This window comes from Geotrypetes seraphini, chromosome 7 (genome assembly GCF_902459505.1).
Source record: "Geotrypetes seraphini chromosome 7, aGeoSer1.1, whole genome shotgun sequence".
Lineage (NCBI taxonomy): Eukaryota > Metazoa > Chordata > Amphibia > Gymnophiona > Dermophiidae > Geotrypetes > Geotrypetes seraphini.
Window position 1 is genome coordinate 44783985 of NC_047090.1, and position 24130 is coordinate 44808114.

At 44.6% G+C, this 24130-nt stretch overlaps 1 protein-coding gene across 11 annotated transcripts in view; it reads left to right on the plus strand.

The window, feature by feature from the left end:
- Window positions 1-24130, plus strand: part of ERC1 (ELKS/RAB6-interacting/CAST family member 1) — a 509833-nt gene that overhangs the window by 914 nt on the left and 484789 nt on the right. For all 11 annotated transcript variants that reach the window (XM_033952310.1, XM_033952317.1, XM_033952311.1 and 8 more), the window contains exon 2: window positions 6807-7634. In XM_033952310.1, coding sequence (XP_033808201.1) covers window positions 6966-7634 — 669 coding nt within the window. In that variant the 5' untranslated portion in view covers window positions 6807-6965. The remainder of the gene's footprint in view (window positions 1-6806; window positions 7635-24130) is intronic.

The following is a 24130-nucleotide window of genomic DNA, read 5'->3' on the forward strand; positions in this document are numbered from 1 at the left end:
TAGTGCCTAGGCTGCTAGCTGGCACTGCTCTTCCCGTTGACAGAAGGAGTTTGGAGCAATGTATGTGCATGAATAGTTAAACCTATAATAAGAAACACTAATCAATTTTGCTAAAAGATATAATGCAATGATGTTAAAAAGGGTACCCCCATGTCTTGTGAAAAGGCCCCTAGCCTTACTGTGAGATTGGAGGCCTGTAGTGGGTGAGGGATGATGCTAAATAGTTAAATGAATGGTCAAAGGCGTAACTGGCTGTTATCCTAGAATTTTTAGATCCTTGTCCTTAGGACAATTCGGGCTAGGTTTTTGTATTTGGTGGATTTTCTTTTCTTGTTGGAGCTTCTGTTCAGGAATTGTTTCTGCAGAGGTACCGATAAATTAAAAGAATGACCACTTATCTCAGGGAATTACTCTAGAGTTAAAATGTCATAGATTTGGAATTGGATACAAGTTGCTGAGTGATAGGTTTTGTTTTCCTCTGGTGTAATAAGGTGTGGATTTTTTTGTGAATGTAAACTCTGGAAGGCTGTGGCCATATCTCGGTGGAGAATCGAGTCCCTTCAGTACAGCTAAGCTTTTATCATAAACATTGTTCTATGCAGTAGAATAAGAAAATCTATCTGTATAGGGTTGTTATATACAGTGGGTGATTTTTATTTTTTTTTTTAATAATTTACTTTATGATTTTTCATGCAGAAGTTAGTTTACTTAGTAGTATGTGGTGTTTGAGATGGATAGAACCTAACTTAACCAGTTTGGAAGAATCCAAGCAGTGAGTTAGTGAAATGATATACAGTACTTGTGAAATCAAACTAAGACAGTCTCTAACCTGTTAATTACAGATGGCTGTATAAAAAGGATGAGTGTTTTTAAAATTTTAACTGATTATTGTTAATCATTACAAACTAGCACAATTCAACCCAGTAAAGGACAAACTAATACAATTCAAATCTGTAAGGGACATTGTGTGATTAATGTCCTGATTTGATATAGATAGAAAGAGATAACTTATATAAACATTTTCATTTTAGTGCAACAATTTTTTGTAGGACTTCAGAAATAACACTTGTTAGACCAAAATAGCTGGAATGCCTTAGTTTGATTCCAGCTATTTTGGTCCAACAAGTGCTTAATCTGAAGTCCTACAAAAAATTATTGCACTAATGTGAAAATGTTTACTTAAGTTATCTCTTTCTATTTTTAATATATTTTGCTTATTTAGAATTTCACCTTAAATTTAAGTGCCTTTAGTCCTATACTGATTTGATAAAGAACATGCAGGGACCATTTTTTGCGGGTTTAATGTACAGCACAGCATGCATCTGATAGCACTATATAAGTAATAAATAATAGTAGCTTATTCAACTTGAGAATTAACTGCTTTATCAAACCAAGCACTGCATTTTGTGAGTGAGGCTAAGAGATGGGTAGAGAATCTAGCCCTTAAAAATTGTATGCTAGCATTTATGTTCTTCTACAAAACACTGCAATAAAAATAATTGCCAAAAGGAAAAAATTTGATCATGTGACTCCCCTATTAAAAGAACATTGGAACTCGCTTCCAATTTATATAATGAAAGAAAAATCACTCAGTAAATTTAAAGGTCTTCTGAAAAGCTTGCTTTTTAAGGATGTTTTTTAGTTTGCTACTCAAATTCTTTATAACTCAAACATCCTATAGCGGACTAAAACTCCTTTAAAGGAAAATTAAGTGGGTAACTCTTTCCCAACCTATAGTTAATTTTTGGTTTTGAATTGTATTTAACCCTACCCTCCTCTTGTGTCCTGTAATGTCTTAGGGCAGGATTCACTAAACCTCCAAACCGCGCACGATCCGTTTCCTATTGCATGCCGGCCGACTGATTCAGTAAAGGCCTGCATGCAAATGGAGACGATCGTTAGCACACCCCCTACCCACGGCCAGAGCGATCCCCCTCATGCGCACATCCTGACAGTAGTGACAGGAGAAGCAGCTTCCTGTCACTGTTGTCAGGGCTCAGCCCAGCACAGATCTCTCTTTCCTGCTCCCAGACTCTCCTGCTCTCTGCTGCCATTCCCTGCAGTGCAAGCCCATGGTTTTAAAGCGGGCCTGCACTGCGGGGAACAGTGGCAGAGAGCAGGAGAGTCCGGGAGCAGGCAAGAGAGATCTGCGCCAGGGTGGGGCCTAAGGCCCTATTGGGGCGGTGGCTGGCCGGAGAACAGGAGGAGGAGGACCTTTCTCCTCCTCCTCCCAAAGATTTTCAGCAGCGTAGGAGCAGGAGGAGGGTCTGGGCACCCCTCCTGCTCCCGAAGATGGGAGCCTGCCTCAAGGAGCAGGAGGGTCCGGGCACCCCTCCTACTCCCGAAGATGGGAGCCTGCCTCAAGGAGCAGGAGGGACCGGGCACCCCTCCTGCTCCCAACAATTGAAAAGGTACCAGGGTGGGTGGGCCGGGTTCAACTGCCTGGGCCAACCAGGGTTGGGCCGGGGGGTAGGAGGCCTAGGAGCAGGAGGGACTGAGCATCCCTCCTGCTCCCATCTTTGGGGGTCTGGTCGGGCGTGTCGGGGAGGAGGAGGGTTAGTCAGCCTATGGAGCAGGCTGTTGCTCCCAACATTTTTAAAGGTACGGGAGGGGTGGGTCTGGCTGGCCCGAACATGGGTGGACTGGTCAGGTGCAGTGGCTCTCCTGCTCCCCCCTTGCAGGCAATCTTGCCGCACAGACTCTCCTGTTCTCTGCCGCCTTCCATGCAGTGCGAGCCCGTGGGTTTAAAGCGGGGTTGCACTGCGGCGTGCAGCACCGCCTTAAACCCGCGGGCTCACACTGCAGGGAAGGCGGCAGAGAGTAGGAGCTCAGGGCTGGAAGATCGGGGTGAGCAGGCAGGAGACATGGGGCAGAACAGGGCTTCTAAGGAGCTGGAGAGTCGACTGGTCTCCAGCAGTCGCTTCTTGGGTTGAAAGGGCTAGATTTTGCTAAAGTGCATTATCACAATACAGTACCTTTATATTATTAGTAAATAGCTCCTATGTTGTGCAATGAGACCTATGGTAAATAGTGTTTCCTTGTCATCAACAGCAGATGAATCCAGAGACTAGTGGGATTAAGTCCACCAACCAGCAAGGGGGATAGAGAGCACTGAATTGAACTTGGGTATATTTTGGATGCACATCCTTCTGGCCAATCAGTATACTCTATCTCCAGCAGGTTGAGGATAGGTTTCTTACAGCTCCTAGATTCTGCAGTAGATTTCAGCTAGGCTTGGCTGCAGCTACCAGAACCAGTTTCCTAGATCTGATCTGGTTCCTGGTTTCGGTTCCTGAGGATGGAAGGCTATTTGCTCCTGTTGGCCATATAGAGCCAACTTTAGGGGCAACAACTGGGCCCACCCAGGTCCCTTCCCCACCCTCCCAGCTGGTGGAGAAGAAGAAGCTGATGTGGTCGGAGAGTCCTTTCCCATGAGAAAAGCCCGACCACGGGTGCCGGCACAGTTCCCTGTGCGCTGCAGCACTAACACCTCTCCCTTTGCCTTCCGGTAGTGCAGGAGCATGTGAGTACTTGACTTAGGCCTCAGTAAAGAAACATGTTCCTGTGTCGTAGGCCTCAGTAGAGAGACATGTTCCTGTGACGTAGGCCTCGGTAGAGAGACATGTTCCTGTAAAATGTTCCTGGGGCTTTAGGCCTCAGTTTAAAAAAAAAATAAAAAGATTCTGGTGGCTTAAGCCTAGGATGAACACAGGATGAGCGTAGGCCTCAGTGGAGGTCGATTTTTGGGACTGGCCTCAGTTGAGAGCCCTTCCTGTGGTCTCAGAGATTAAGATCTTCCTGCGGCTTTAGGCCTCAGAGGTTAAGATTTTCCTGCGGCTTTAGGCCTCAGAGGTTAAGATCTTCCTGCGGCTTTAGGCCTCAGGGGTTAAGATCTTCATATGGCTTTAGGCCTCAGATGAGATGTGTTCCTTTGGCTTGGGCCTCGGTAGAGGAAGATTCCTGTGGCTCAGTTGAGGCCTCAGTTGAAAATTGTTCCTGTGGCCTAGGCCTCAGATGTGAGATCTTCCTGTGGCTTAGACTGCAGATGAGTGAATTCTTCCTGTGGTTTAGGCCTCAGAGGTGAGATCTTCCTCTGGCTTAGATTGCAGTTGAGTGAGTTTCATGTGGCTCAGGCCTCTGAAGAAAATTTCCTGGGGTTTAGGCCTAAGATAGGAATTGCTCCTATGACTTGGTCCTCTGTTCAGCAATTTTCCTGGGGTTTAGGCCTAAGATGGGAATTGCTCCTGTGATTTGGTCCTCAGTGGAAGGAGCATTCCTGGGGGCTCAGGCCTCAGATGAGAGAGGTTCCTGAGGCATGGACCTCAGTTGAGAAATTCTCCTGTGGCTCAGGCCGCAGTGGAAGGCGGATTCCTGTGGCTCAGGCCGATTCCTTTTCTCTTCGAAGGACTAGGCTGGATTATACTTGAAAGTGGACTAGCTTTTCTTCTTGGTGTGCTATGCATCACAAGGAGCTGCAATCTGCCTCCTTGTCGTCTGTGCTGGATTATCTACTGCACTTGTCTGGGGCTGGTCTCAGATCAATAACTATTCGAGTCCACCTCAGTGCCATTGCTGCTTTTCATCAGCCAATTGCCGGAAATCCTTTCTCTGTTTATCCTGTGGTTTCCTGGTTCATGAAGGGTCTTTTCAAGATCCATCCTCCGCTCAAACCTCCTTTGGTGATTTGGGATCTCAATGTGGTCCTTGTTCAGTTGATGGAACCCCCATTTGAGCCTATTGATAGGGCTCATTTGAAGTATCTCACTTGGAAAGTAGTGTTCCTTATTGCTCTCACGTCTGCTCACAGGGTCAGTAAGTTGCAAGCTTTGGTTGCGGATCCACCTTTTACTGTTTTTCATGATGATAAGGTGGTCCTCTGTACACATCTTGAGTTCTTGGCTAAAGTGGTTTCGAATTTCCATCTCAACCAATCCATTGTTCTTTCTGTGTTTTTTTCCAAAACCTCGTTCTCATCCTGGAGAAGTTGCGCTTCATACTCTGGACTGTAAGCGTGTGTTGGCTTTCTACTTGCAACGCACTCAGGCTCATCGGACTGCTCCTCAACTTTTCATATCTTTTGATCCAAATAGGTTGGGGTGTCCTGTTTCTAAGCGAACCATCTCCAACTGGTTGGCTGCTTGTATATCTTTCTGCTATGCTCAGGCTGGTCTCCCTCTGCAGGGTCGAGTCACGGGACATAAGGTCAGAGCAATGGCGGCGGTGGTGGTAGCTTTCCTCAGGTCAACTCCTATTGAGGAAATCTGCACGGCTGCCACTTGGGGCCTCGGTTCATACATTCACCTCTCACTACTGTCTGGATACTGTTTTCAGACATGACGGCCATTTTGGCCAGTTTGTTTTACAAAATCTGTTCTCCTACATTGCCAACTCTCCCACCATCCCTTTCTGGTTAGCTTGGAGGTCACCCACATGTAGAGAATATGCTGCCTGCTTGTCCTGGGATAAAGCACAGTTATTTACCGTAACGGGTGTTTTCCAGGGACAGCAGGCAAATATTCTCGCAACCCACCTACCATCCCTGTTTGGCTTCTTTGTTAGCTATCTGAACTGAGGCCACGTTGAGGAGACGAGCCCTGACTTGGGCGGGAGGGCACTCACGCATACGCTGTGCAGCACTAGCAAACTTTGAAGATCTTCAATCAAGTTTGCTTGAAAGGCTGTCCGCGACAGGGCTCCGTGGTTGACATCACCCACATGTAGAGAATATATGCCTGCTGTCCCTGGATAACACCTGTTACAGTAAGTAACTGCTTTTCGGTATGCTACCTGGCTACCTTGCCCCCCACTTTTCTTTGAGTCACTCCAACAAGAATACACGTAGGATGGATTTGTTCAACTACCCCTCTATAAAATCTTGCCATTATAAGAAGTTCTTAGAGAGAACTTTCTCATTTCAGGCTGCCAAATTGAACAAGTGGCTCAGTAAAACTATGCAAGAGGCATCTGTTTGATAGGTTGATATCTTAATGTTTTCTGTTTTAACTATCTCGCCTTAATAATATCTGCCTGTTTTACCTATTGTTATCTATTTGCACTGTATGTACCTACTTTTCCTGTTGTGAACCTTTTTGGTATGGCGGTATATTAAAAAAATAAATTAAGTGTTATATTTATTGTTAATTTGTTTGGATATATTGTTACACATATTGTAAATTTGAAAATGAATAAAGAATTTTAAAAAAATTTATTAAAGTATTATTATTATTGTTCTTTTATGTCTGTCAAGTTTTGTCTAGTCGGTACTTATCTGTTCAATGTCTCTGCTTTTTATATTGTAAAATGCATAGAATTTATGATTAGCATTTTATCAAATTTTAATAAACTTGAAACTTGAAAAATAGAATATCATATTACAGTATATTCACTAGCTACAGTTGGAAATGTTGAGCCTAAGTTGTATCCATTAGTGTGTATTGTGCAAAGCTCTGAGTTTTGAAAACATCAAGTACTCGCAAAGTACAGGGATCTCATATAATCCAAGTTGTAAAAAGGATTATACGTCTAGAATTTGTTGGGCGTCAATATTTGTTTCATTATTATCTTGGGAGGAATGAGTAACAAGATAAAAGGTCTCAAAACATTTTAATTTTATATTTAAAACTACATTTTACAAAAATAACTGTTAAAATGTCTGTCTGTTAGCAATGATCTGACCAGTCTTGGAAGGATTGTTCAAAATGAGATCTGGGGAGCAGAATATGTATACATTTTATTTGAGTTTTATGAATTTTATTTTAGCAACTAATCCAATGTAATGTTTTTTCCCCTATTTTTCATTCATACAGATGAGATCAGAAGAAAGAATTCCATTTTAAATATGAAGGATACCATACCTGATATGACTAACAAATAACCTCAATTTAATCTGTGACCCTAGAGAAACGTCCTAGGAACAGTTGTAATTCTTTTTGATCTGTCCCATCTCTTCAACTGCCATTTCAGTCATGTATGGAAGTGCTCGTTCAGTTGGAAAGGTAGAATCAAGTGGCCAGAGTCCTGGACGATCACCAAGGTTGCCAAGGTCACCGCGCTTGGGCCACCGTCGGACCAACAGTACAGGTGGGAGCTCTGGAAGTAGTACAGGTGCTGGCAGTGGTAAAACTCTTTCTATGGAAAATATTCAGTCACTGAATGCTGCATATGCTACTTCTGGTCCAATGTATTTAAGTGATCATGAAAATGTTGGTGCAGACACACCCAAAAGCACGATGACCCTTGGGCGTTCTGGAGGTCGGTTGCCTTATGGGGTTAGGATGACTGCCATGGGGAGCAGCCCCAATATTGCCAGCAGTGGGGTTGCAAGTGACACTATTGCGTTTGGAGAGCATCATCTTCCTGCTGTAAGCATGGCATCCACTGTACCACACTCTCTTCGCCAGGCAAGAGATAACACCATCATGGATTTGCAAGCACAGTTGAAGGAGGTACTTCGAGAGAATGACTTCCTGCGCAAGGATGTAGAAGTGAAAGAAAGTAAACTGAGTTCATCTATGAATAGCATCAAAACCTTTTGGAGCCCTGAACTGAAAAAAGAGCGAGCCCTGCGGAAAGATGAGGCTTCTAAAATTAGTATTTGGAAGGAACAATATCGAGTTGTTCAAGAGGAGAGCCAGGTAAGCTCTCGCAGCTTCTAGAAGTAAATTGGTGTAGTAAGTTAAAATAGAGGGTTTGTTTAAGGTTTATTAATTTTTTTTATAAATAGTGCTACTTTGTAGAATAGTGAGGTTGTAAATTTTTAAAATTTAACTGCTTTCCTGAAGATTAAGAAACTGGTAGACAATCTTTCTAATCAACAGGAAATTTACTCAATAATTTCTGTTTTTTTCATCATAACCCATGTAATTATAGGGCATAATAGAGTATCCTTGCATAAAGATTATTTTTGTATACCTATTCCCCTTGTCTATCTGAAGGAATATTGTTAACTGCCTATTCCATTTCCATTGAAACTCAATATTTCTACCTTGCAAGTCCTGAAATGATGAATGCTGTAGTATGTCTGGTGATTTTTTGGTTCCATTTTTGACTTTAAGTTGCTTTTTGACATTGGCTATTTCCTTAGCAACAGCAGCAGATGAATCCAGAGACTAGTGGGGATACCGCACATATACCAGCAGGTGGAGATAGAGAACTGAATTGCAGGTGCCTCTTGGATGGAACTCCTTCTTGCCATTTAGTATACTCTATCTCCAGCAGGATGATGGATGCAGTCTTTGGGCTCCTAGCTTTACTGACTGAAAATCAGTCAGATTCTCTGAAAAACTGGATTTCACTACTGTTGCTATGGCTTCAGTTAGTGCAGGGGTGTCTGGCTGAGCCTCCCCAGGTCCCTACCCCACCCTTCCTCTGGTATTTGAGGGCCCTATGGTCTCTGTATTTTTTCTTCTTTCATAGTTGGTAAAAAAAAAAAAAAAGAGACTGTTTAGAAGGAGTAGTGTAGTGTTTTGCACTATCTTTCTCTTTCACACTGCAACTACTGTCCAGCAGTACCCCTTCTCCCTTCCCTCCCTCCATGTACTTCTAGACCAGGGCCCCCTCCCCTGAAGGCCTGGACCGCCCCACCCCCAAAGGCCTGCATGTTCCCCCTTCTTTGCAGGTTCTCCGGCTTCCTCCCGGGCCTCCCACTCTTACCGCAGTCTGCAGAGAGGATCGCTGGTGCTCTACGCGATTCTTGCAGGCTGCCACCATCCTCAGAAGCATTTTCCCTCTGACACGATCCTGCCCCTGATGTCAGAGGAGGGGCGGGATCGCGTCAGAGGGAACGTGCTTTTGAGGATGGTGGTAGCCTGCAAGGATCGCGTAGAGCACCGGTGATCCTCTCTGTAGGTTACAGTAAGAGCGGGAGGCTGGGGGGAAGCTGGAACCCATGAAGCCCCCCCTGAATGTCCACAGCAGGAGGAGTGCCCAGTTCCTCCTGCTGCCATTGCCCAAAGATCACTGGCAAGAGGTATGCCCAGGCCCTTCTGCCGGAGTTTCCCCACCCCCCCCCTCCATAAAGATCAATGGCAGGAGGAGTGGCCTAAGGGATCAGGCCAATCAGAGTCTTAGGCTACTCCCAGTGCATCCCAGAATGCACTGGGAGGGAGGCCCCAGATTCCGGTTGGCCCAGGTGCCTAAGGTCCCTCCTATGGGCTGGGCCTTAGGCGTCTGGGCCAATCAGGGCCTTAGGCCCCACCTTGATGCATCCCAGGATGGAAGGGGAAGGCCCACAATTTTGTGGAGGTGGTCCTGCCGGTCGAAGGGAGTAAGTATCCCTCTGGCTGGCCTACAAGAAAAATGTATAGGGGTATCTGGGTGGGCTTGGAGGTGTCGGGATGGGTCATGTTTTCAGGGGGGGTTCCGGCAGGAGGGAGTGGGCATCCCTCCTGCCTATGATCTTCGGTGGATGGTGGCAGGAGGAATTTGGGACTCCTCCTGCCGCAGACATTCGGCGGAGGGCTTCGGGGCTTCCGTCAGGAGGGACTGGGCATCTTTCCTGCTGGCTGACTTCGCGGATGGGGGGTTTCGGGCCGTAGCCGCTGAGCTGATCTCGGCAGGGAGATTCCCTTGCTGCGATCAGCTCAGTGGCAACGCGATTCTCTAACCGACATCTCTGCAATTCTACATATCGCCCGTGTGCGATTCTCAAAAGCTGAGACTGAGCATCCTATACAGAATCCAGCCCTTGGCGTGCAGTGGTTCCATCTTGCTATTAAAAACTTGAATTTCTGCTTTTTAGACTTATACCTGTGAGTTCTTATATCCATGTTGTGTATTTTGATGTCTGTCTGAATGTGGAGCTAATCATTTGTGGTATAGGATAAATTCTAAATAAAGATACAGCCATGTTTATTTTTAACTGATTTTTCTTTGACACTGTCATCTCAGATGGTTTGATGTTGGTTTCTAATTAGCTTTAGATATCAGGCGGTAGCAAATTATAAATAAAATTCTGTGGTAGGATGCACCAGTTTACATCAATGTGAGCTCTCCATTCTAGGCCTCAGTCTTGTAGAGCCTTTCTTTAGGGCCACCCAGAATGTGAATTTTGAGAAAACTTTGCATTTTTGCTCTTAAGTGACAGAGAAGAAGCTGGTGCTTGGTTGCTGTGCTGAAATACATGGATTTAAGTTTTATTTTGTTTGTTTTGCTGTCTTTTTCTGAATTTTGGGAAAGCATGCAACAGTAGTTCAGTACTGGTAACTTTTAAGAGTCTGTCCTTGCCGGGGGTGGTGGGGGGGGTGTTTGTGGGGGTGTAAAAATTTGTTTTACAACAAGGCTGAAAGGAAAAAAAAATATTGCCATCTTCTTATTCTGTGGATTGTGGCAGCTTGGGAGGTTTTTTCCCTGCTGCTGAGGTAAAAAGCCGCCATCTTGTGTTTAGTAGTTGTCTGAGGTGAGAGCCCATCTTCTATATGGAATAGGAGAGCTCACAACCAGGGAAGCCCACTGCTACTCCTTGTGAACTTGAGCAAATCCCTTAATCTTCCATTGCCTCAGGTAGAAGCTTAAATTTTAGTGGTACAGGGAAATATCTAGTGTACCTAAATGTATTTCACCTTGAGCTACTTCTGAAAACGATGTAGCCTATTAAAAATAAATGGCCATTCTATTTAGTAACTCATAGTATCGCTTGAGTCTTTCCACCTTCATAGATGTTGGGATTTTTTTGTTTTTTTTGATGTTCAATCTCTCCCGCTATCAACCAACAATCCCTCCCCCCCCCAGTAACAGGAGAGATGACCATTCTCTCCCGCCTTAAACAGCGCCCCCCCCCTACAGTGGGAGAAATCCACTCTTCACTCCTGCCTCCAACGCCCTGCCCCCTTATCTCCATGTCTGACTGGAGGGACACGGATTCCCTCCACCCAGCTGACCCACCGCTTCAAAATGGGCCTTCCCCTCCCCAGTGCATCATAGGAAGCACCGAGAAGGGACCTGAGGCACTGATTGGCTACCCCTCCCATAAAAGGGGCCTTATACAACCTGAGCCAATCAGAGCCTCAGGTCCCTCCCAGGATGCACCGGGAAGGGACCTAAGGCTCTGGCCTGGACGCCACAGGAGGAGCCTTAAACAACTTGAACCAATCAGCTCATCAGGTCCCTTCCTGGTGCATCCCATGATGCACCGGGGAGAGGAAGGCCCATTTTGAAGCGGCAGGCTAGCTGGATGGAGGGAACCCAAGTCCCGCCGGTCAGACATCTACATGGAGGTTAGGGGGGTGACATTGGAAGCAGAGGGAGAGAATGGGTATCTTTTCTGCTGTGGGGGAGGGGGTATTTGCAGTGGGAGAGGATCAGCATTTCTCCTGCTGCAAGAGGGGTTGCCGCCGCTGTAGGTTAGCCGCCACTGCAAGGGGGTATTTGCGGTGGGAGAGAATCGGCATCTCTCCTGCTGCAGGGGGGGTGTCGCCGCTACTGTTGCAGGGGAGGGGTGTTTGTCATGCAGCAGGAGATAATGGGCATCTCTCCCACCTCATCACAACACGGCTTTCTAGCAGTCTGACACTGCCATGCCTGTACCGGCACCCCTGGACCAGTCGCTTATTTTAATCGCCAAAAGCCGACGCCACTTTTAGAAAATGGCTCGGCATTTTTTAAGAATCCACCGGAGGGCTCATTTCATTGTTGAAGAGTCCATTTGCATGTCATTGTCGGAGACTGCTAGAAAGCAGTCTCCGTTTTGATAATCCGTTTTGATAATCTGCCGCTAAAATGTGTGCAGGCTAAACCGTTGATAAACCAGTTTAGCAACGGCGTTAAAGTTTTGAGAATTTGGGCCTAAAAGAAGTTGCCATATTCAACTCTTTCCATATTTTCTCTGGGAATTTAGTCCTTGAATACATTGAGTACTGTTGGCGTTCATTTGCCACCAATTAGGATTCTGGTGCAGTCCAGGTGGAAGGGACCACTGGAGACTCTCTAGGTAGTTTTTGGGAGAGGTGCTGGGATTTCATGAGGGGGGATTCAGACTGGGGAAGGCCTTAGGAGGTAAATCAGAGGTGCAGATGTATGTTGGGGTGTATTGGAGGTGTAAGAGGAGGGTGCAGTGCCACAGCACTACCAGACTTCTGATAATGCAGATACATCTACTTAAGGTGAGAGTAGGTGCCACAGCACTATTGGCAATTGTTAGCTAGTATGTGGTACAGGGCCACACATTGGTAGTCAGACAGATACTTTGCTTCACTCCTGCCATGTCCACTCTTTGCCCCTACCCACATTAAACAGCTAGCACAGGACTTTTACCATGCTGTATTAAAATGTGTTAAATGTTAGTGCAAAGACCAAGAAAAATACTGCAGACAGATGCACAAGATGTAGGCCAAGTTTGTTGCGTACAAATGAACCACTTTATGTAAAAAATGAAACCCAACAAACGCTCTTCCTCAGGGGTCCTGGTGGAAAAAATTATATCATAAAAATATTGCAATATCGGTTCAAAAACAAGTGGTGACAAAGTGAAGTTGAAAGGATAAGTGGCGGTAATGTGGTAGTGCAACAATGGAATGTGTTGAAGTGCATGTAAAGTTGAAAAGAATAAATAAATAAAGGTGGACAAAGTATTCATGGTGAAGCAAAAGGATATGAACTAAATACAAAACCAGATTATTGAATTGCAATGGAAAACCATAAAAACACCTGAAAAGAGGGATGCGGTTGGATTTTTGCCACTGTATTTATCATTGTACTTTTTTCATTGAATTTTCATGTTTTTATGTCAGTGTATAATAAATTATCTCCAGAACATCTGTATCCACAGTTTTTTGTTTTTGTTTTCATTGGTGGATTGTTTTCACTGTGGATCATTGGGTCTCCCCATTTTTCTTTGAAGTTGTAAGACTGGCCAGTGGGTTTGCATTATTTGAATCAAATGTTCAGCCGCTCTAGAGAACAGTAGTACACATGTCAGTTGTTCAAAACCTTGATCTGAACTGCATGTTCAACATCAGTTCCCATTGTGCAAAACAGGCCCTTAAAAATGCCTTTCTCACCGCACTTATAGGGTACCCCCTCTCTAAGAATCTTTTCTCCAGAGAAATAATAATAATAATTTAATAATTATTTATTTTCTTATATACCACCCTAGCAACAGTTCTAGGCGGTTCTCAACAGAAGAAAAACTGAAACATTTCAGCAAAAAAATACAATTTCATAAAACAATACTTCATACAGCAGTCAGATACAGCATTAGTTAAAATACAGTTCCCAATTACTAAAAAAATAGATTGTATCCTAAACTCCTCTTCCATTGAACAAATATGACGGAGACGTAAAAATTGTTCAGTTGGGAGATTATATCTCAATTTGTAAGGGTGGAAACTTCCATAATGTAGCAGAGTATTTTGTGTAACTTCTTTCCTAAACAATGTGGTGGAGAAACCAGCGGGCGTTTTCTGTATCCAAATATCCAAAAATTCAATATGCTGTTGATGATATTCATGGTAAACTGCAAATGAGGGTGAAGTCCATTCATCCACTCCAGCAACAAATCTATCTCCTCCCTTGTACCTCTCCACAAAAAGAAAATATCCAAAAATCTAGCCCATAACTCTATATTTTTTAATTGGATAGCAGGGTAAATAAGTTGTTCTTCAAACTTACCGTATTCATATAAAGCGTGGCAGTTGTGGGAGCCAGCATAGCCCCCATTGCTACCCCTTGAATTTGTTGATACCATACAACCCCTTGATATTCAAAATAATTTTCCTGAATCACCCATTGTCCTAGCTTAATCAAAAATTCTGTAGGAACCCTTTGTGGGTCAGGTCTTTTTTGTAGTGGTAGAGGGGATGGAATTCCTCTCGTATGAGGAAAGAATAAAACGGTTAGGGCTCTTCAGCTTGGAAAAGAGACGGCTGAGGGGAGATATGATTGAAGTCTACAAAATCCTGAGTGGAGTAGAATGGGTACAGGTGGATTGATTTTTCACTCTGTCAAAAATGACAAAGACTAGGGGACACTCGATGAAGTTACAGGGAAATACTTTTAAAACCATTAGGAGGAAATTTTTTTCACTCGGAGAATAGTTAAGCTCTGGAACGTGTTGCCAGAGAATGTGGTAAGAGCGATAGCGTAGCTGGTTTTAAGAAAGGTTTGGACAAGTTCCTGGAGGGAAAAGTACATAGTCTGTTATTGAGAAAGACAAGGGGAAGCCACTACTTGTCCTGTATTGGTAGCATGGAATTTTGCTACACCTTGGGTTTTGGCCAGGTACTAGTGACCTGGATTGGCCACTGTGAGAATGGCCTACTGGGCTTTATGGACCATTGGTCTGACCCAGTAAGGCTATTCTTATGTTCTAGTCCAGGGGTGCCCACACTTTTTGGGCTTGCGAGATACTTTTAAAATGACCAAGAAAAAATAAAATTAAAAAAAATCACAAAGCACATTATATGCAGAGAAAATGTGAATTATCATTTATATTCCGGGGTTTTTTCAAAGAGGTCAAGGCAGATGACTCTATGCAATGTCACCTCGGTAACAACTATACAAAATAGACAAATATACCCCCTCCCTTTTTACTAAACCACAATAGCGGCTTTTAGGTCAGGGAGCTGCGCTGAATGCCCCGCGCTGCTCTAGACGCTTATAGGCTCCCTAGGCTAAAATCCGCTATTGCGGTTTAGTAGAAGGTGGCCATAGTACAAAATATAGACAGCAGATATAAATTCTCAAAATGGACCCCATCGGGCAACAGGTCCCCAAACCACCGCGCCCCAAGCTCTCCCTGCTTCCCGACGCAGAAGCACCAGGCCGACCAGCCTTCACCCCAGACTTCAGTTCTGAAGTTGGAGAGGAAGTTCCGGGCCAGTCAGGCAGCGATTGGCTGGTACGGAACTTCCTCTCTGATGTTAGAATTGACGTCGGGTGGGGAAGGCTGGTCGACTCGGCGCTTCTGTGTCGGGAAGTAGATAGAACGCGAAGGCAACGCGATTGACTTGCGTTGCCTTCGTGATCTACTGGTCAATCGCGATCGACCTTTTGGGCATCCCCATTCTAGTCTAACAGCATACCAATACTTGCTTAGCTCTCTTCCCTGCCTCCCTACCACTCACTCTCTCACTCCTCACATGCTCTGTGGTTAAGTCTAACCGTGCAAGCCTCCCCACTTCTGCTTTAGCCTCTGCTGTTTACTGATAGTTCTTTTGAACCCCTGTATCTGTGGAGCACTGGATGGTTCCAACAGCTGTGGGAAAGAAGAGAGGTTGACAGCAGAAGAATGCTGTTTTTTCCTTGACAGTTTCTCCTCTTCCTCTTTTCTTGGTTTGGTGCTCGGGGTGGTTGCCTGACTAACCTGCTCAGTGTAACATGCTTCAATGCCTGGTTATCCAATTTTATACCTGTTTTCTTCTGTGGTTACCAGTTTCTCATGTTTTCTTTCTTTTCCTTGTGCTTTGAGTATTTAGATTTGCTGTACATTCTCTGTGTCTCACGTCTGTCTCTTTGGGTACATTGTTTGTTAGGTGCCATCAACTCGTGTTTGAGTCCTAGCAACTAGATGAATTACAAACCTAAAAATAAATCAGTTTTATGCTAGTCCGGTAAGGTCCTCCAGCATCATCCCTATGATTATTTTCAGTGTGTCCATCCATCTGATTGCAGGTCGCCCTCTTCACCTGGTTCTTTCGATCTTCCTAAATATGACATCCTTCTCCAGTGATCTCTCTCTTAACCAAAATAAAAGTTGTAACTGCATAATTTGGACTTTGAGCGATATAGCCGGTTTGACCTTCCAGAATCGATTTGCTAGTTCTTCTGTTCGTCCACAGCACGTATAAAATTCTTCTCCATCACTAAAGCTCAAATGACAATCTTTTTTTTGTCTTGTTTCCTTAGTGTCCAGCTTTTGCATCCATTTTGACCACTGAGAAAATGAGTGCGTGGACAAGTCCAATCTTTGTTTGAAGTGTTATTTCCTTTCTTTTGAATACTTTGTTGAGAAGCCTCCATTGAAGTACTATTCTGCAGATTATTTCTTCCCTGCTAGTTGCTTCTTACATAAGAACATAAGAATTGCCGCTGTTGGGTCAGACCAGTGTTCCATCGTGCCCAGCAGTCCGTTCACGCGGCGGCCCTGAGTCTAGCCTTACATGTGTACATTCTGGTTCAGCAGGAACTTGTCTAACTTTGTCTTGAATCCCTGGAGGGTGTTTTCCCCTATAACAGCCTCCGGAAGAGCATTCCAGTTTTCTACCACTCTCTGGGTAAAGAAGAACTTCCTTACATTTGTACGGAATCTATCCCCTTTTAACTTTAGAGAATGTCCTCTCGTTCTCTCTACCTTGGAGAGGGTAAACAACCTGTCTTTACTAAGTCTATTCCCTTCATTATCTTGAATGTTTCGATCATGTCCCCTCTGTCTCCTCTTTTCAAGGGAGAAGAGGCCCAGTTTCTCTAATCTCACTGTACGGCAACTCTTTGTTTATGAGAGCCTAGGAGATTGAATATACATAATTTAAAAAGATGTTCACTGATGAATTTTTAAAAGTTTGATTTCTTACAAAACCATCAATGATTTGGGATTCACAGCCTATTTATTCTGCCTTGTTGTGTATACAGATAGCTAAGCCTTTTGATTTCCCTTCATTTGAAGCAGGTTCATTTCTTAAATAACAAAATACTTGTTGAAAACTGGAATAAAGCAGAGACACATTTTGCAGCAAAATAGTCATGAGTCGAGTCATGAGCTTAGTGAACTATTAAAAATGTAAAGAATGCTTCTTGGATGCTTTAGCTGAATTCAGTGTAAAATGCAATGCTTTGAAGTTTATTTGGATTTAATATATTGCCCAAGAGAGACCTGGCAAAGCAGTTTACAATAAACTATGATGTCAGATATGGAAAAGAGCCTCCAACGATGAGTAGGAGGCAGATGTGACTAGTGCTGCAGGTTTATTTGAGATACTTACATTAGATGGAGAACCTCATAGAGTGAAGCAATTCTTTAATAATACATAGCACAGATAAATCACAGTTACTTACCGTAACAGGTGTTATCCAGGGACAGCAGGCAGATATTCTCAACATATGGGCGACGTCAACTATGGAGCCCCGATGCGGACAGCTTCACAAACAGACTTGCTTGAAGAACTTTCAGAATGTTTGCGACTGCCGCACCGCACATGCGCGAGTGCCTTCCTGCCTGACGCAGGGTGCGCGTCTCCTCAGTTCAAATAGCCCAGAAAGAGGTGGGTGGGTTGTGAGAATATCTGCCTGCTGTCCCTGGATAAACACCTGTTACGGTAAGTAAGTGTGCTTTATCCCAGGACAAGAAGGCATCATATTCTCAAAATATGGGTGACCTCCAAGCTAACCAGAATGGGATGATGTGAGTGTTGGCAATTCAGGAGAATAAATTTTGTAATATTGCCTGGCCAAAATGGCCATCCTATCTGGAAAAGGAATCCAGACAATAATGAGGTGAATGTATGAACCGAGGACCAAGTGGCAGCTTTGCAGATTTCCTCAATAGGAGTAGATCTAAGGAAAGCTACAAATGCCGCCATGGCTCTGACTTTATGGGCTGTGACTCAACCTTCTAGATGCAGTCCAGCCTGAGCATAGCAGAAAGAGATGCAAGCAGCAAACCAGTTGGAGATGGTTCACTTGGAAACTGGATATCGCAACTTGTTTGGATCGAAGGAGACAAAAAGTTGAGGAGAAAATCGTTGTGGCTTAGGCCTTTGTAATTAAAAAGCCAAAGCACGTTTGCAGTCCAGAGTATGAAGAGCTGTTTTTCCAGGGTGAGAATGAGGCTTTGGAAAAAACACTGGAAGTACAATGGGTTGACTGAGATAAAATGCTGAAACAACTTTTGGTAAGAATTTAGGATGAGTACGGAGGACCACCTTGTCGTGATGGAATACTGTGAAAGGTGGGTCTTCTACTAAAGCTTGTAGCTCACTGACTCTGCGAGCAAACTTGAGAGCAATGAGAGAGACCACTTTCCAAGTGAGATATTTCAGATGAGCCAATGACATTGGTTCAAATGACGACTTCATCAGCTTAGCAAGAATAACATTGAGATATCAAACTACTGGAGGTGGTTTGACATTGAAAAGACCTTTCATAAATCTGGAAACCATAGGATGAACAGAGAGGGGTTTTCCCTCTAGTGGCTGATGGAAAGCAGCAATGGCACTGAGATGTACTTGAATGGATGTTGATTTGAGGCCTGATTGAAATAAATGAAACAGATAATCCAGAACTGAAGACAAGGAAGTAGACTGAGGCTCCTTGTGATGAAGATCACACCAAGTAGAAAACCTAGACATTTCTGGTTGTAACATTGCCTAGTGGTAGGCTTCCTGGAAGCCTGTAAAATGTCTTTGACAGATTGAAAGATCTGTAGGTTAGCAGTTACGTTGAAAGGTACCAAGCTGTCAGGTGTAAAGACTGCAAGTTGGGATGTAGTAGAGACCCCTGACTCTGTTTAAGCAGAGAAGGAAAAACTGGTAGAAGTAGTGGCTCCCTGCTCCTGAGTTGAAGTAGAAGGGAGAACCAAGGTTGTCTGGGCCACCAAAGAGCTATGAGAATCATGGTGGCATGTTCGTGTTTGAGTTTAATGAGTGTCATGAGAATTAGAAGGAATGGAGGAAACGCATACAGGAATTTGCTTGTCCGTTCCAGAAGAAAAGCAACTTCCTCCAGGCAGTGAGGAGAGTAGATCCTGGAGCAAAACTGAGGCAGCTTGTTGTTGTGGGGAGATGCAAAGAGATTTATTTGAGGAGTTCTCCATCATATTTGAGGAAAAAATGTGATGGAGAGACGATGAATTGAGCGTCCATTCATGAGGTTGTAGAAGACAACTCAATATGTCCACCAAAAAGTTTTTCTCTCCTTGAATGTAGACTGCTTTCAGAAAGACATTGTGAAGAATTGCCCAATCCAAACCGTCTGAGCTTCCCAGCAAAGAGGGAGGAATCCTGTTCCTCCCTGCTTGTTGACATAGTACATGGCTATTTGGTTGTCTGTATGGATGAGGACTACTTGATCATGAAGAAGATGTTGAAAAGCTTTGAGAGCATTGAAAATCGCTCTGAGTTCCAACAGATTTATGTGGCTCCGATAATCTGTGCTGGACCAGTGCCCTTGAGTACGGAGACCATCGAGATGAGCCCCCAAGCGTAGGTTGAGGAATATGTCACAAGGACCTTCTGATGAGGGGGCGTTTGAAACAATAAACCTCTGGAGAGATTGCAAGAGAGCATCCAGCAGTGGAGAGAATGTCTCAACGAAGGAGTCACTGTAATGTGCTGAGAGTGGATCAGAAGCTTGCGCCTACTGAGATGCCAGGGTCCACTGAGGAATTATGAGGTGAAGTCTGGCAAAAGGAGACATGTGAACTGTAGAGGCCATATGACCTAGGAGAACCATCATGTGTCTCGCTGAGAGTGAAGTGAGGGATGACACTTTGAGGCATAAGAACATAAGAAACGCCCTCACCGGATCAGACCGAGGTCCATCTAGTCCGGCGATCCGCACACGCGGCGGCCCATTTAGGTACTCCTTTTTGGAGACCCGGATTTACCATATCCCTCCATATGATATGCAAGAAGGTGTGTATCCAACTTGCGCTTGAATCCCAGTACAGTAGTCTCCTCCACAACCTCTTCCGGGAGTGCATTCCAAGCACCCACCACGCGCTGTATGAAACAGAATTTCCTGACATTTGTCCTAAAACTGCTACCACTCAGTTTCAGTCTATGTCCTCTTGTCCTCATCACATCAGAATATTTCAGTAATGCTTCTTTTTGGTCTATTTTATCAAATCCTTTTAATATTTTAAAAGTCTCTATCAAATCTCCTCTTAGTCTTCTCTTCTCGAGGGTAAACAACCCCAGCTTCCTGAGTCGATCTTTGTAAATTTTCCATTCCTTTAATAAGTTTCGTGGCTCGCCTCTGCACTTTTTCCAGCAGAGTAATATATTTTTTAAGGTATGGAGACCAGTGTTGGACACAGTATTCTAAATGCAGTCGGACCATTGTTCTATAAAGTGGCATTATGACCTCTTCCGTTCTACTCGTAATCCCCCTCTTAATTATGCCCAACATCCTGTTCGCCTTCTTCGCCGCTGCCACACATTGTGCCGATGGTTTTAGGGTACTGTCAATCAGTACCCCCAAATCCCTTTCCTGCTCGCAAAGGTGAATGAGAGTATCCTGACGTTGTTGAGGAAGGGAATGCTCAGAGTTGCACAGTGTCCAGTACAGCTCCAATGAACTGTAGGTTTTTAGAGGGCTGTAACTGAGATTTTGGAAAGTTTATTTCGAACCTCAAATGTTGGAGGAACCAAATAGTTTGTTGGGTCGCTACAATAACCCCCTGAAATGTTGAATCTTTGAGCCAGACATCCAAGTACGGGAAAATCTGGAGACCATGACTGCGCAGAGCTGCTGCCACCACTACTAGGCACTTGGTGAAAACTCTGGGAGATGATGCCAGACCAAAAGGCAGCACTCTGTATTGAAAATGATGATTTCCCACCTGAAATCTGAGGAACTTGCAAGAGGCTGGATGAATGGGAATGTGAGTGTTAGCCTCTTTGAGATCCAGAGAGCATAACCAATCGTTACGATCCAGAAGGGGATACAAAGATGCTAGAGACAGCATCTGTAATTTTTCTCTGACAAGAAATTTGTTAAGATTTCTGAGATCCAAGATAGGTCGCTGATCACCTGTCTTCTTCGGGACAAGGAAGTAATGAGAGTAAAACCCCATGCTCTGCTGTTCCAGGGTGACGGGACTAAATTGCGCGAGACAACAGCGCGCCGACAACTGAGCGCAAGGTTGACGGCACGCCGAAGAAAAGCACTATTTTAAAGGGCTCTGACAGGGTGTGTGGGGGGGAACCCCCCCACTTTACTTAACAGACATTGCGCTGGCGTTGGGGGAGGGTTTGAGGGGTTGTAACCCCCCACATTATACTTAAAACTGAACTTTTTCCCTAAAAAACAGGCAAAAAGTTCTGTTTCAAGTATAATGAGGGGGGTTACAACCCCCCAAACCCCCCACAATGCCAGCGCGATGTCTGTTAAGTAAAATAGGGGGGTTCCCCACCAACACCCCCCGTTGGAACCCTTTAAAATAGTGCTTTTCTTTGGCGCGCTGTCAATCTTGCACTCAGTTGTCTGCGCTCAGTTATTGGCGCGCCGTTGTCTCGCGCGATTTTGTCTATGAACCCTGTTCCAGAGGAACTTTCTTGATGGCACGGAGACAAAGCAGAGCTTGAGCTTTCTGAAGAAGAAGGGTAATGGATTTGAAGGATACTCTCTTGGGGGAAGATCAGGTGGAACCTGAAGGAAATGAAGAAAGTAACCTTCCATGATGATTGTGAGAACCCTGAGGTCAAATGTAATTAGTTCCCATCGATAATAAATATGATGGAGAAGACCTCCTGTGGAAGGGGAGAGGACAGAGGCAGAACCCCGATTGAGGTTATGCTCTATTTTAGATGGTTAAAAAGGCCGAGTAGACTTGGACGCAGCAGAAGTCTGAAGTTTACGCTGCCTTTGTTGTTGTTGCTGCTGTTGTTTCTTAGGAGGCAGCCTTGAATAAGGTGCTGTCTTCTGAGGATAACACCTCTGATAAGATGGAGGAGGTCTGTAATTCTTAGCAGTGGAAGGCTTTGGCCGAACTATGGAGGCAAACAATTTCTCATGCTCAGACAAGCGTTTTGTAGCTGCCTTAATCGAGTCATCAAACAGCTCATTCTGTTGACATGGGATGTTGGCCAGTCGATCCTTCAGATTTGGATCCATATCTATGATGCAGAGCCAGGCTAGACAGCGCATCACCACCGAGAACGCAATGACCCTGGAGGACATCTCAAAAGCATCATATTCAGCCTGAACCATATGCATGCAAAGTTGACCTAGCGTGGAATACATATGCTGGAAATCTGGTAGGTGATGTTCTGGCAGATATTGAAAAAAGTAGGCAAAGCATTGACCCAATGCTTGAGATATGATGTAAAGACAAAATTTTAGTTTAAAATCCGATTTGTCATCATCAAGTTTTGATACAACCAACAGCCAAACTTGTCCTTGGTCCTGCCCTCTTGGCCAGGTTGGACTGTGGCAAAGACCTTGGCCGGATTGGTTCTTTTTAAAGAAGACTCAACGAGAAGAAATTGATGGGATAGTTGAGACTTCTCAAATCCTTTACAGTGAACCATCTTATATCGAGATTCCAGTTTTGCTGGCTAAGCAGGAATGGAATATGGTGTATCAAGATTCCTTTTAAACGTTTGAGAGAGAATGCCATTCATGGATAATTTTAATGAATCCCTCGGAGGACTAGGCATACCCAGTTCTTCCAAATACTCCTTAGAGTATTTTGAATTAGACTCCAAAGTGATGTTGAGATCTTTACTCATTTGACAGAGGAACTTTGTAAAGAACACCGGATCAGAAGAGGGGTGGCCCTGTTGAAGTGAAGGTGAACGAGAGCTCATCAAAGTACCTCTCAGGCAGAGAAAGAAGGTGAATCCTCTCTGGGATATTGATACCGCAGATCTGAATCCATAGGCAAAGAAGCAGTTGAAAGACCACTTTTGGAATGAGCCGGAGAAGCAGAACGCTTTCGTTTATAAGAACCAGCTGGTGAAGAAATCCTCGCAGAAGAAGAATTCGACTGGTGAGAGTGCTGTGGTTCCACAGTATATTTCCTCAACAAGAAAGCTGGTTTTCTCGAGAATTCTTGATGCCTCGATGAACGAGGTTTGTCTCGAGAAGAGGATCTGGACCTCGACAGATGGTATGGAGATGAACTGCGCCTCAGAGAACGAGGTAATGATCTCAAATCCAGCCTCAATTAAGAATGTCGAGTCCTTGCCCTGTGCCTTGAAGAAGGCAATGCCTTATGCATAGAGGTAGGGCTGGAAGTTGGAGATTGAAGTCGAGACATTGATAAGGACTCAGCTCCTTGTGTAGATGGTTCTTGAGGCACTCTTATGGACTCGACTCCTTGTATAGAGCATGTAGATTTATCTCGAGGTACTCTTAAGGACTCAACTCCTTATATGGAGTGTGTAGGTTTCTCTTAAGGCACTCTCAAGGACTCGACTCCTTGTAGTACTGCTGAGTGCTCAGGCTGGACTGCAGGAAGCAGGGTCAAGGCAAGAGTTAATTTGGCAAGCATGTTACCAAACTCCTGATGCATAATAACTTCCAGCATATTCTGCAAAGCCGGTACCGAGGCCAATTTGGTATTTTTATGGACTCCGAGGAAGACGACCTCGAGGAAGAGTGGTGCCTCGATTTTGAGACATGCTTCCTGGGAAGTCTCAAAGCAACCGGGTTTGCTGTTGAAATGGCCTGTGATTCCTGAGGGGTTGGCTTGGGTAGCTAACCTGATGGAGACACTGAAGATAACAGCCCCTTTGGAGAGGATTTAGCTGACTTCCCCAAGGATGAGGATTTCCCCATAGAGGAAGGTTTTAGCGAGGTCGAGGTGGAAGCTTTGGGCCCCACAGAAGACTTCAACGTAGTCGAGGTTGAGGCCACAATCGGAGTCAAATCTTTAGTTGAAGAAAGATCCATTCCCCTGAAGATTTTTTCATTCTGAACTTGACGACGTTTAAGAGCTCGATTTTGAAGTGTAGAACAGCGAGTGTCAGGTCCTAAACACTGTACGCACCACTTGTGTGGGTCAGTGAGGGAGATCGCACGTTGACACCGGCTACACTTCTTAAATCCTGTGACTGGCCGGGACATCGAATGAAACACGGACGCGGCGAAATCAAAGCTCACAGGCTTAGGCCGCAGACCAGGCCCCGCCGTGATACAGCTGAAAAATTTAACTTGATTTTTGTTTTTTCTCACGTGCAACACAGCGACCCTGTAAAGAAAAGAAGTGCATGAGCCGCTGTGAAGAGAACTAACTCTCCCGTAGAGTGTCGAAACGAGGGCATCTCAGCTCTGCGGAAAACTTAGAACTAAGGAGACGTGCGTCCTACGTCAGGCGGGAAGGCACTTGCGCATGCGCGGTGTGGCAGTCTTGAACTTTCTGAAAGTTCTTCAAGCAAGTCTGCTTGTGAAGCTGTCCGCATCGGGGTTCCGTGGTTGACGTCACCCATATGTTGAGAATATGCTGCCTGCTTGTCCTTGGATAATACTTTTCTAT